This window comes from Rhea pennata, chromosome 5, assembly GCF_028389875.1.
Source record: "Rhea pennata isolate bPtePen1 chromosome 5, bPtePen1.pri, whole genome shotgun sequence".
NCBI classification, from domain to species: Eukaryota; Metazoa; Chordata; class Aves; order Rheiformes; family Rheidae; genus Rhea; species Rhea pennata.
This window is the reverse complement of record NC_084667.1, coordinates 18,499,384-18,511,852: the sequence shown is the minus strand read 5'-3', so window position 1 is coordinate 18,511,852 and position 12,469 is coordinate 18,499,384. Positions and strand designations below refer to the sequence as shown.

The window sequence follows — 12,469 nt, the reverse complement described above, 5'->3', positions numbered from 1 at the left end:
TAGCTTGTCTTTAGGGAAAGTGGGACATCTCTCATTCAGTGGCAAGTAAATATGCATAAAGGATAATGGAACTGTCAGCTTTCAGCCAAGAGCTCTGGAAATTAGAGACAGGCTGTTTTACCTGGTTCTTACAGATCAGTCCTGATGTTATCAGGGAAGAGCAGCATATGAATTTGAGTATAGGAAAAAAAGTCACTGATATACTTCCTTCGACTGGGCCTCTCCTGCCTTTGGAATTCTTCTGTAGTTTGGAAATAGAAGTTGTCTAGCTGATACTACTTACCTACCTTTGTACGGAGAGTTTGGGCTGAGATTTTAACATGTATAACTGATGCTTAAGTTGAAGGGTTCCTCTTTTTATACTAGAAATTTGTGGGCTGTCCAATATAACTATTTCCATAGGCAGCTGAGGGGTCTGGCAGAAAACAAAACGTAAAAATCCTACATAGAAAAAAATTACATAAAATTACTGGTGGTTTCTTTTTGCCTGATTTGAAGAACAGAATAGTGATCAGAGGAAAAAAAACAGAATCAGTTGGAAGCCTGAATCAACAGATCAGTTTGAAGTCTTGAAGGAGTAGTATGCCATACCAAGGAAATGATTGGAAGAGAGACATGAGTAACAGATGCTTGGATCCCCAATGCCAGCTTATATTCAAAAAAAAAAAATTTTTTTTAATGCCTTAACAGCAGTCAGGCAATTTATCTATACCAGAGCCTCATCCACAGCTTATGGTAGTGGTATTGCTGTAAATCCTCTGTGAAACAAATAGGTAACTTTGTTTCTGCACCATATCTGCCTCTTGCGTTGAGAGCACTGCCTGTTCACTAGCCATCCTTCTCCATCAAGGCCCTTCTCAAGGAGCTCTAGTATATTAGACTTGATGTGTCTCCTTTATAATTCATCTCTTTTAAACATCTAAATACCTCTGGGAATGAGTGCAACTCAAGACTACACTCTAAAGTTTATCTTAGACTTTAAGGTGACAGGATATCCTTCTCTCCAGGAGAGGATTTCATGATTTCAAATACCTGAGAAAGTGAATATCAATATATTTGACCAAATAGCAGTGTTTTTAAAAGATAACTTTTAACATGTGCAAATGGAGTCAGTCACATTGATTAATCTTCTTCTCTTGAGTCTGTTCTATGCTGTGTGAAAAGCTATGGTATTTACTAGATAAGTGCTGGGCTAAGCGTACTGATGGTAATTCCGTTCTTGCACTCATGAGTAGTGGTGGATCCACCCAGCTCTAGAAACACTCCTCCGTCTTTCCTTCCCCTTGTTTGCTGAGGTAACAGAAAATGAATATTTTTTGGCTGCTGTCTTTGTACTATGGAAACTTTCAGTCTTTCCTCCATCAACCTGTCTTGACAAATTTTGTTGCTGCTGTTAGAATATTTTGTTCAGATTCCATATATTAACCTGGTGCTGAGATGTGAATGCTGTGTTTTACTCCAGGTCTGCCTAAGGAGAAATTTTCTTTCTCTATGTTGAGACATCTCTGCTTATCTAGCCTAAAAGTAGTTTTTTGGCTGCCATATTGTATCATAATATATACCCATGGCTAACTTATCTTTTTTGCTCCTTAGTTTCTGCAGGCATTGCTGCTTTCCAGATTTCTCTCTCTCTCTCTTTCTTTCTTTTTCTTTTTTTTTTTTTTTGAGTATCTGTTTCAAATTATTTTCCACTAGATGCGTTAACTTTTTTTTTAAGAGGTTGAATCTTAATTTCCTGTCCATAATTCTAATCTTCCAAAGTCCCCTTTGAATTATTTCTTCATCCTCTGCAGTGTTTTTAGGTGTTTGTAGCCAGAAATGACATAATATTATTTCCTATTTTGGTATCATCTACAGGCTCCTTTAACATAATACTTACTCTCTCTTCCAGAACATTAATGAAGATATTTAACGAGTCTGGATCGAATGCTGATCTCTATGGTATCTGCTAGCTGTCTCTACCCCCTGCAGCTTGACTTGCTGCCATTTCTCATTAGCTTTTGGTTATGGTTCTTAAACAGATACATAAATACAAAAATCTGGGTATGCTCATAGCCTACCCAATTTGAATTAGTTTTTGTGAGCAGGATTTTATGTCAATAATACTTTCCCTTCATCTGCACCATCCAAAGACTCTGAATGTTTAAAAACACAAGGTAAACCTCAACATACTTGCCTGAGTAGTGGTAGTATCCTCATTTTTTAGAGGAGGAGAAGTAATTTGGTAGGTTGCCATAAGAAGATACGGGTAAAATTAGGATATGTATTTAGAGGCCTTGGTTCTAGCTGTGTTCTCTATTGCAAGGTGTTTATTTATGACAATGTATGTGGGAGAAGGAACTGTAACCATTGCATCTTGATTCTTGAGTCTTTTTAATGTTCAGATCCTACTCCCCCCCCCTTTTTTTTTCCTATTAACCACAATTGTTTCTATAAACTCTTTCCTATTTCCTCAGTGCAAGATGAGATTTTCAGTAGAGTTGGTAATCTTTACTTTTGTAGAATCAGAATTAGGACTCGGAGTAAAACATGATTTAAAGGCTTTGCGTTGCTTGACCCATTTAGGATTTCGGAAAACATCGCCTGTTCCTGTCTTCTACCTCATAGACACACACGCAGACTTTGCACGAAAAACTAACTTATCTTGGGCTTACATTGCTCTCTTCCCTCCCCCTCACCTTCTCCTGTTTTGTTCAGATACTAATTAGTGGACATCCTGTAGAATTGTTCTTCCTCATACTTATTCTTTGTAGTCATATCAAGTGTAACGTTTTCCAGGTATACCTGCATTGTTGTGCCATTGAATATGAGAACTGAAGGGTTGTTGTGGCTCTTCCTAAGACTTTGTTCCACCACAAATTTAATTGAGAACCAGCTGGACTGTGAATGAGGTATCTTCTCCTTTACAAATTGAAGGGAGAAACTTTAAGCCTAGAGGACTCTTGTCCTCCCTTGGAAACTGCCAAAGTAGACACAATACTCAGTTTCTGAAAAGGTCTGTTCTTCTAAAGAAGAAGCTGCAACAACTTTGACCTCTCTTCTCTGTTTTTTATCCTTGCTGCTATTGCATTCTTTCTCAAACAAAACTGAAACAGTTATGATTAAAACTTTTAAAACTTCCGGGGTGTTCTTCCTAGTAGCACTTGAAGAAGTTAACTTTACTCTAGGCAGGCATCGTTTACCTAGAAGCTCTGCGGGTATGCGGTCGAAGATATTTCAGATACTTCCATAGCAGGAGTACAAAAAGAAAAAACCATCTTGGCTTTTATCAGTGAGTGGTGCCCCTTTTGACATCAGACTGTTTTAATGTAATGTTGCCTTTGCTGTGTTTGCCAGTGGAGTTCTGGCCTTAAACAATGGTCAGCAAATCCATCTTCTAAAGCTGGATTAACTGTACTTTCCTTCACTGGGAACAGCTATTTGGGTAAGAGAGAAAAATCCAAAATTTTTAGTTTCCCTCAAGATAGGCAAGCAAAGAAAGCTGAGCTGTTTTGCTATAGAAATAGATTCAGGGAAGTGCTGGACAAGGAAAGTAAATGTGTCAATTAAACTGTGTTCAAGGTCATCTGAAATGTCCAAGGTCTGCCCTCATCTCCAGAAGATATGTGGGTGGAGTGCAATGTATGGGATGCAAAAGCAAGCCTAACTGGGAAGTGGAGAGAGCGGGAAAACACTACCTGACACGGGCCTTCTAACAACAGATGAAAACGGTGTTAAAGAGTCTATTAAAGACTATGCTACAGGGTTTGTTAATTTTATCCCCAAATAAATGATCAGATGTTCATAGTTTCCTAAAATGTAGGAATTACTGAGGCTAGGGCAAAACATTCCAATGCTTAGTCCAAAATTGTTCTGAAATGCTTTTGGTGATATCCTTCCACATTTTCTCTGGGAAGCAGTTTCACAGCCTTATGCACCTCACTGTTAGGACTTTTTTTTTTTTTTCCTATCATTTTTGCTTTAATTCTATTACTTCAACTTATTTTGCACAGTCTTGGTGTGTTCCTCTTTATCACTGCAACTGTCACATATTTGTACTGTATTTTCACACCTTTTCAATATCTGCTTAGAACTTCTGAACTCTGCAAGGGACTTTTATGTGGTAGGATTAAAAAGTATAAAATCTGATAACATCATCATCTCTTTTTGGTTATGTCCTTTGTGGTCAGAGGTGCCTCTGCATACCATTGAAGGTTTTCTCTAGGTCACAAAATGTAGAGTGAGCCTTTTATGCACAAAGGGGAAGGAACGCAGGTCCATGTGTTACACAGTCTGGACCAAAATAATGATTGTTGTTTTCACGTGCTTCTGATTCAGAACTGAACAGGCTAGAGCATTAATCGTATCCAATGTTTTAGTAGTTCTGGATTTTCTAAGCCTACTGTTACTGCTGTCCTTGGATACTTGGACATGATTAGCTATGTTACTGTATTCTGGATACATGTTCAACTGGGGGATCATACAAGCAAGCTGTTGTCATCTAATTTAATTCTGTTGCTTTAAAAATAATATTTAAAATAACTTTTTATGTTTGGATAAAGGAGGAAAAGGTACAACTATCAAGGTAGTGGAAGAGTCCCTTATGCAGTTGATTCTTGATATCCACAATAAAAGAGCATGCGGAAAGACAGCTTGGTGCTGCCTATGGACTTATTATGGATGCCTATACCTATGGATCTTTGGCAGTTATTTATGTAGTATCCTTGGCTTGCATTCTTTTGCGATAACTTCATCCATATTTTGGGACTGTGAGAAAATTCTGCTATTTGTAGAATGCTACCAGGACTTGACAGGGGTGAGCAGCCAGCTTTAGGCGGTGGACTCTGAACAGCAAGAACATGCTGAAGCAACAGCCTCTGAAGATGGAATTGCTGTAAAATGGGAGTAAGAGCTGCAGTCCCTCGTTATTTGTACTGAAATTAGAATTGGCAGCTCAACTTTTGGAATAAAGTATGCCATTGGGACTTAAAAGAGCAAATATTTTCAGGCTCCTCTAAAAATTTTCTGTTTCTAACAAAACAAGGGCTACAGAGTTCAGTTCAGTGACTATTCTGCTTTCTCAATCTTCCTTTGTAATGTCAATGTTTCAATGAATCTGTGGCAAATACAAGGCTGTTACATAATAGCTTGAGTGCTGCCTGTGACTCGGTCTGCAAAATGAAGCTTTGTATGCAACTTTACTATATTGATCTGATCTAATGAAATGCCCTTGGGTGGGGGGTGTGGGGGGAGGAAAGGGCAAGCAGAGCATCAACTTGTTGTTTAGCAAGCAACACCCCACCCCCCACGAAGCATCCTGGAAGAGGGAAAGAGGAGCTGCGGAAATAACAAGAGGATTATGTACTTTTGCTTCTCAGCCAGAACTGACATAACTGTTTTGCCAGCTTTTGGCCTCCAAGTTACAAAGAGCCTAATTGCCTTTTTTCGGAAGGGTGTGTGTATGTGTGTGTGGGGGAGCACACTTCCTCCGGAGGGGGTTCATTTTTCAGAAGAACATACAGTAGAGGATCTTCAGAAGGAATCTGTAGAAAGTGGGTATGCTATACTAAAATTAAGGTGATGACAGATGTTAAGTATGATGCCTATGTTTAGACTGACTTCCTGTATTAAGGAAGGTTTATTGAGGTTGTTTGCGTAATACTTTGCTACAAAAACTGTTTGGTTCCTGGATCCTGCTGTTGTTGCTTCTTGGGGGAACCAAACTACAGACAGTGAAGATAATTTTTGGTTGCTTGTAACTATTGCCAAGTCAGAGAGCAGGAAATTTGCATGATGGTGGTATGAGGTATCAAGATGGGCCTGGAAAGGTGAGTGATGTTAACTCAGCAACTGCTGATGCCTCTGCACAGCTTCTGTGTGTTGTTTATATGTATTGTATTGTTAAAATATCTCCACTTTTTTGCCTCTTGTATAAGTGAAATGATTTTTGATTACAGAGGGTTGGTTAGAGTGTCCAAGTCTCCAGCATGGTGAAAACTTTTAGGAAAGTGTTTGTCATGACTAAGCCCTGAGGGGCACCTCTTTGTTCCTGCTTTAGAGGAATGTGCAGAAGCCTGAGTAGATATTGCTGCTTTGATTGTTGGTCCAGTTGCCCGAAGGACAAGTGCTGACTTTTGTCTTGTTCCTGGATTCCTCTGACTGACTGGACTTGAAACGTGAGACAGGAGGGTTGCATTCCACCCTAGTACATGCTTGGTTAGTTTTCTGTCTCTCACTCACTATATTTAGTGAGAGCTCGACGTCAAAAATAAGGCTTCCATTGAGACTTCTCACACCAACTGCACTCCTTCCGCTTGTCTTCGAGGTGATTGGAGAAGATGTGCTTCTGATCTTTATCCTTCCTGGCCATCTCCTGTTACAGAGGGTGACATCACCAGAGCTCTGAGCGTGGGGAAATAAGCATGGGACACCAAGGGTGGAATACCATCCCCACTGAAATCACTGAGAAAATTCCTGCTAGCTGCAGGGAGTCACAGGTTTCACTTAACTCATCCAGGATTAATTCTTTTGGTATTGGTTATATATTGAAATTTGTTACTATACATTAAAGCAAGTTTCTTCTTCTTTTTTTTTTTAATCTTCCTTCAAGGGGAAAGTGTTTGTGCTGTCTGAATAGTAATGTGCTTTTCTTGTCGAAATGTAAGACGGGTTATAATGACTAGAAGGTTAGTTACCCTAGAGATGTCAAACCACAAAGCATTAGACATACAACATACAAAGGTCGTAATTTAGAATAGTTAAACAAAGTAAATTTATGTATTAGTACCACAGATTCAGGGTAGTGCATATAGCAGTGTTGGTATTTGGGTCATAACGAATCCTTCAACTTGCAAGAGCATCTGTAGCATGTTAAAAACACAAGCCAGAAATGGCTGAATGTAGCAATTGTGATGAAGTGAGAGGAACATATTAAATACATACGGTGTGTAATCTGATATTAATTGTAGTAACTTTTGAAGATAACAACATATTTGGCAACATAGCCGATTAAGTTGCAGTTCGCAGATTTTTCAGCATTTTAAGTAATTCTACAGTAATTTTTCCTCTACTTGTTCCAGAGCTGTGCTTCTGTGCTGCTATTGTGCAGCTAAAAACCTCTTGCTTTTACTTTCCCTCAGCTTCTCTCTCATTTGTGTTTATACAGAAATAATTTATTAAATGTTATCCCCTAATTTAAGAACTAGTTGCCTTGATGTTTATTGTTTCTTGTTGGTGAAGCTATCCCATGGCATACTGGGGCCTGGGTAAGAAAGATGGCCGCTTGCACTGTGATATCCATCTTTTTATGGAGGCAGCGAGACATCATCCTAGTGTGCTCCAACAGCAAAGAATATTGGAGTTCAAAGCAGTTGGAAGAAGTGCTTGGGGGTACTGTTGAGTAAAATGGTAGAAGAATTGTCTTGGAAAGGGTGATTTAAAACAACAGCAATCTTAGAGTATACAGGCAGTTCTGCCTTTCTAAGTAGGGGTAGGTTCCAGAAGAAGGTGGTTTGTCCTGAATTTTCTGTGCTGCCAGTTTGAAGGAACTTCTGTTTTTTCATTTTTTTTTCTTTGTGTGAAGGTGTGTGGTTCTGCTGAATTTCCTTGTGATTATTCCTAATGGTCAGATGTATTAAATAGATCATGCATTGTTTTCTCTTATGGATAGCTGTGCTGGGTTGCCTCTGACTCGCATCAGACTTTCTCTACTTAAATTTGTCTTTGGAAGTCTGCATCACCCAGCAATTTTGCTTTTTCTATCAACCTTTGTTCTGGCTGTATCTGATGAGTCTGTTGAGCATTTGATCACCTTGACCCTTTCCATTTGCTTTTCCTTTTTTTCTCCTTCTTATTAACCTATAGTCTTCCTGTTTTTGACATCAGACATTGATTGCTTTCTCTAGTCTTTACAGTAATGCCTTGAAATGTTCCTTTTATGCTAAGCCTCTTAAAGATAACCTGTAGTCAGAGGAAAGAATGAAAAGCTTATTGCACCTGTAACAACCCCTTCAGCTGGCCCAATTCAGCAGCTTGTGGATGAGCTTGGGAACTGGTTTGTTGTGAGGGCTTGTAGCCTGCAGTGTAGCAGGGGGAGCAGGCGGTAGGGGCTGGTGGAAGCCCCTTTAAGCCAGTTTTGCTGCAGAAGTTTGTCATGGAACTGTTCCTCAAAGAAGACATGCAACTGCACTAAACATAAATCTTAGCTCAAGTTGCCGAAGTGGTTATCTTTGTTAGAGGGAATTCTGATGCTGAGAAAGCTTGTGGAACAATTACACGTACAAAATTTTGCAGATACTGCTTTTCTTAATTAGAAAAGGAAGTAAGGAAATCATGAGGTTTTTTTCCCTCTCTCTCCCCCCCCCCCTTTTTTTTTTTTTTTTTTTTTTTTTTTTTTTTTTTTGGCTTATGGTTTTGTGGTTAGGTTGTTATAGTTTATGGCTCATCCAAGATTTACTAAATGTAACAAATGAGATCAGTAAGTCCACAAATAGAGAGTTCAGGGGGTATATAACTACCATTTGGTGCACACATCCCTCTAATTCTTTCCTTATGACTGTTATTGCTTAATCTGAGAACTTTAGGTTTGCTTGAATTGCAGAAAGAAGAAATTCTGCAAAAAGAATTCAATCACAGAGTTGCCTGAGGGCACTGTTGATTGATAGGATAATCATTTGTTTAACAGTGATATTGATTATACTGTTTGTCTAGCTAACTTCAGACAGAAGTTTAAGTATGACCTTTTCCATTTTGAGATGTGGGCTGTGGCCTGTCTTCTCTCAAGGCAGAGATTTATGAACAGAATGTATGGGATAACGTCGTAAACAGTTGCATTTGCACAGGTGTGAAAGTTGTTGTGCACAGTATCACCTTGTAGATGAGAGAGGGGAGAAGAAGGTTGGGAGCTGCTCACGCTAACTTTACAGCTGAAGAAAGTATTCTTATGAGATTATATTTTGATGTTTGGACTGTTTTTTTTGGGGGGGGGAGGGGAGGGGGATCACTATGCAGAGTTGAAAGTTCTCTTCCCTTGCTTCCATGAATGTCAGTTACGCGCAGGTAATGTTACAGGTTAATCTCCATAGACAAATAGGAAATGATGTATTTTTTTGTCCTTCACTGGAATCTGAAGTGTTTAAAGCTGTAGAATGGAGAAGGTTTGTATCCAGAAAGCACAAGATCTGGAGAAGACCTCCCAATAACTCTCGGAAGTAGAATCGTTGATACCCTTTCTGTGGCGGTTTCAGAACTACGTGGAACAGCATCAGTGCTGTGTTCTAGGAGAGGACTAAACTCATAAAATAAGGAATCTCAGTTCTTAGAGCACTTTTTTTTTATTTGTTTGTGACCAATGCTGAGTTATTTTCTGGCTAGCTGATTCCTAGATCTCTTTTTGGCAGGTTGCTATTTGCTGTTCCCTCCATTTCTGGAAACTACTGTTTTCTTTGCAGTAGTGTGCGTGTTTATACATACAGTGTGTACATGGAGAATAGTTGCATTTTATGTATTTACTCACTCTAAAATAGAAGGATTGCTTCAAAATACCCTGGTTTTTTTATTTTGTTGTTGTTGTTTTGCAGGTGTAACAAGTAGCGCTGAATGCTCCTGTGGACGTAATCACTTTACTTGTGCTGTCAGTGCTTTTGGTGAATGTACGTGCATCCCTGCTCAGTGGCAGTGTGATGGAGACAACGACTGTGGGGACCACAGTGATGAAGATGGCTGCAGTAAGAAAACCATTTTGGATTTGTTTTTGTGAAAGCTGAATGTCTTCACTTTTCCCTACAGATACTTCTCTTTGTTTTACAGGCCCATCCATGTTTTTGTATGACACTTGTAAGACTGTAGATGGCATACCCTTGAGTGACTCCCATACTACTCCTTTGCCTGACAATATGTCCACTCGCACAAGGCACAGTGAAAGCCCATCTCTGCGTTTGGCAGCTTTTTTAAAAAAAATGTTTATAAGGGGTGTTTTAGAGGGAGAAGAAAGAGTGAGAGAAGTACCTCTGTTTTCCCTCCCTCATAAAAGTGATATCTGCACACCAGGTTGTATAGCTGTGCTAGTAATAGGATAACTAAACAGTGTGAATAAGTTATCCATGACTGTTGGTGTCTCCCCTCTTAAGGAACACTTTGGTTTCTATTCTGGCCACCCTGTGTAAGGAGAGGAAGATGAGCACTGTGACTGACATTCATTTGTCTTCGGATCTGCTAGGAGAGGTTGTCTTGCCACAGATGTCAGTATCTGTGTAGCTGAGCTCAGTTAGATGAGAACAGATGAAAAGTGACTCTCAATCAGTTTACTACAATATAAATGAATTGAAACAGAAAACCCCTTCCCTGGAGCCGCAAGTAAATTGCTTTCTTTCCTCATATCTTTGGATTCCACAGATACTGGTAGAATTGAAGGGTGAAAAAAGGCTCAGTTTCATGAAACACCTTTCCTGAAAGTTTCCCCAGATTTCAGATTCCTGTTGGTAGACGCAGTAGAGGAATTTATTTCCCCTGTAGGATGTGTCCGTAACCTTCCATGGTTTCCACTGTTGCCTGCTGTGGGAAAAGGAGTTTTTCTTATCTTTGTTTTGGGGATTCCCCTCTTCCTTAAGTGTGGGAGAACTTAGCTTAGCTATAGGAAAACTTGTTTCTTTCTTCTTCTTCTTCTTTTTTTTTTTTTTTTTCAAAATTATAAGAAAAAACTTAGAAACATGGAAAACGTTGGGAGGAAAAATTGGTTCTTGAAAAATAGATCACCAGCAAACTGAAGAGATCAGTGTTCTGGTATAAAGATGACTAGTAAGAGTTACCTGTGAAGACAGTGACCTTAGTTGGAGAAATCAGGAGCAAAGGGAAAGTAGAATAGTGGGAAAAAAACCTGCATGTTTATGTCTTGTGGAAGAAAGTGCAAATTTAAGAACTTGAAATGCTCAAGGAAGCCATGTTGAGGATCTGGCAACTGAAGAAATAGTATCAAAACCTCAGAAGAGCAGGGGAGGAGAAGCTATGCTCAATTACTCATGCTGAAAAAGAAGTTAAGCAGGAATATGGAGATGGAGGGGGAAAGAGGTACAATAACTAAACTGGTTTTGCTGGCTCAGCACGGAGGAAGGTTTTCTGCTTTTTGTTTTGTTTGTTTGTAAGAGGAAATCATGCTTCACAACTCTGAAGGAGTGAGTAACCATGAGATACCCAGCTGATAGTCTACTTTATATTTCAACAAAACCCATCACCAAAGGTTCTTAAACTAAGTGGCCATGGGGAAGGGCATGCTCTTCCATAGGAAAATAACCTGTTAAAAGACAGAGAATAGAAACTAAGAATAGCTAGATCTTACAGTGGAAAAGATCATCAGTGGAGTCAAACAGAAGCTTCTACTCCTATTGTAGTGCTCAATTGCCTTATTCCTTTTCTTGGGTTACTTACAGTGCAGTGACAGCATTTGCTGACAGTACTAAGTTTTTCAGTGTAGTAAGGAATAGGGTTGATTGTGAAGGACTACAGAGGGATCTCATGGGTTTAAAATTCCATTTCACCTGTCACTGAAGTTAATTGTAAAATTATGCATGGGGAAGGGTAGAGGAAGGGGACAGTATCAACTTTGTATCCATATTTATATCCATAATGTTGAGCTTTCAGCAGAGTACTTCCCCCTCAGAACAGGATCTTGGGTTTATAAATGATCATGTCATGAAAACAGTGGCTTGGTGCTAAACAGTACTAAGAAAAGTAACTTGAATGTTGGTAATCCTTAGGAAGGGGCAAGATGAAATCACTGTTGTGCATGGCCTCTTTAAATATTTTGTGAAGTTCTAGTTTATCTTCTCCACCCTCTCATATTTTTAATAGAAGAATTGGAAAAGGTGTATCAGAGGCCATTCTAATATATTCATCATCTTCCCCACTAGGTACAATTGATCTAACAGGTATGCTTCAGCCTGGAAGTCTGTAAGCTTAAGAGGTGGCTATGGTAGAGTGCCATGTAGTAGATGGTTGGAGATTGACTGCTGTTACCAGAATGAAGGAACCAGTGGCGTACAACTAGCAGGGGAGGATTCAACACTGACAGGAGATACTCATCTCTCACACAGTATATGCTTAAGCCATAGATCTCCTTGTCACAGAAAAACGGTGCTGAAATTTCAAACAATTTCAGAAGGTAACCTAGCAAGTTTATGGAAGAAAAATTCATTGAGGGCTGTTAGATACAAATATGCCACCTCTTGTTTAGAAAGTCTTGGAATCACAAATAGATGGAAATTTTAGGTCTTCTGAGGAAGTACCACTGCATACATGCTATGTTCTTACACTTTTCTCTTGACATCCGCTGTTGCATCCTTACCTGTCTCCATAGCCTGGTCTGGATGGACCTATGGTCTTGCACAAAAAAACTGTGGTTATAGTATATCAGTAATACATTAGGGAAATGTGACCAGGTAGATTTAAATGAAAGCTGTGCGAACTAGGAAGTAGTCATGAACTGTGATCAGCCTGC

General features: G+C 39.3%; 1 protein-coding gene across 1 annotated transcript in view; it reads left to right on the top strand.

Annotated features, from left to right (window-relative positions):
* The window catches only part of LRP4 (LDL receptor related protein 4), an 86,130-nt gene that overhangs the window by 30,754 nt on the left and 42,907 nt on the right, over positions 1-12,469 (top strand). The window contains exon 2 of the mRNA XM_062576275.1: positions 9,558-9,704. Coding sequence (XP_062432259.1) covers positions 9,558-9,704 — 147 coding nt within the window. The remainder of the gene's footprint in view (positions 1-9,557; positions 9,705-12,469) is intronic.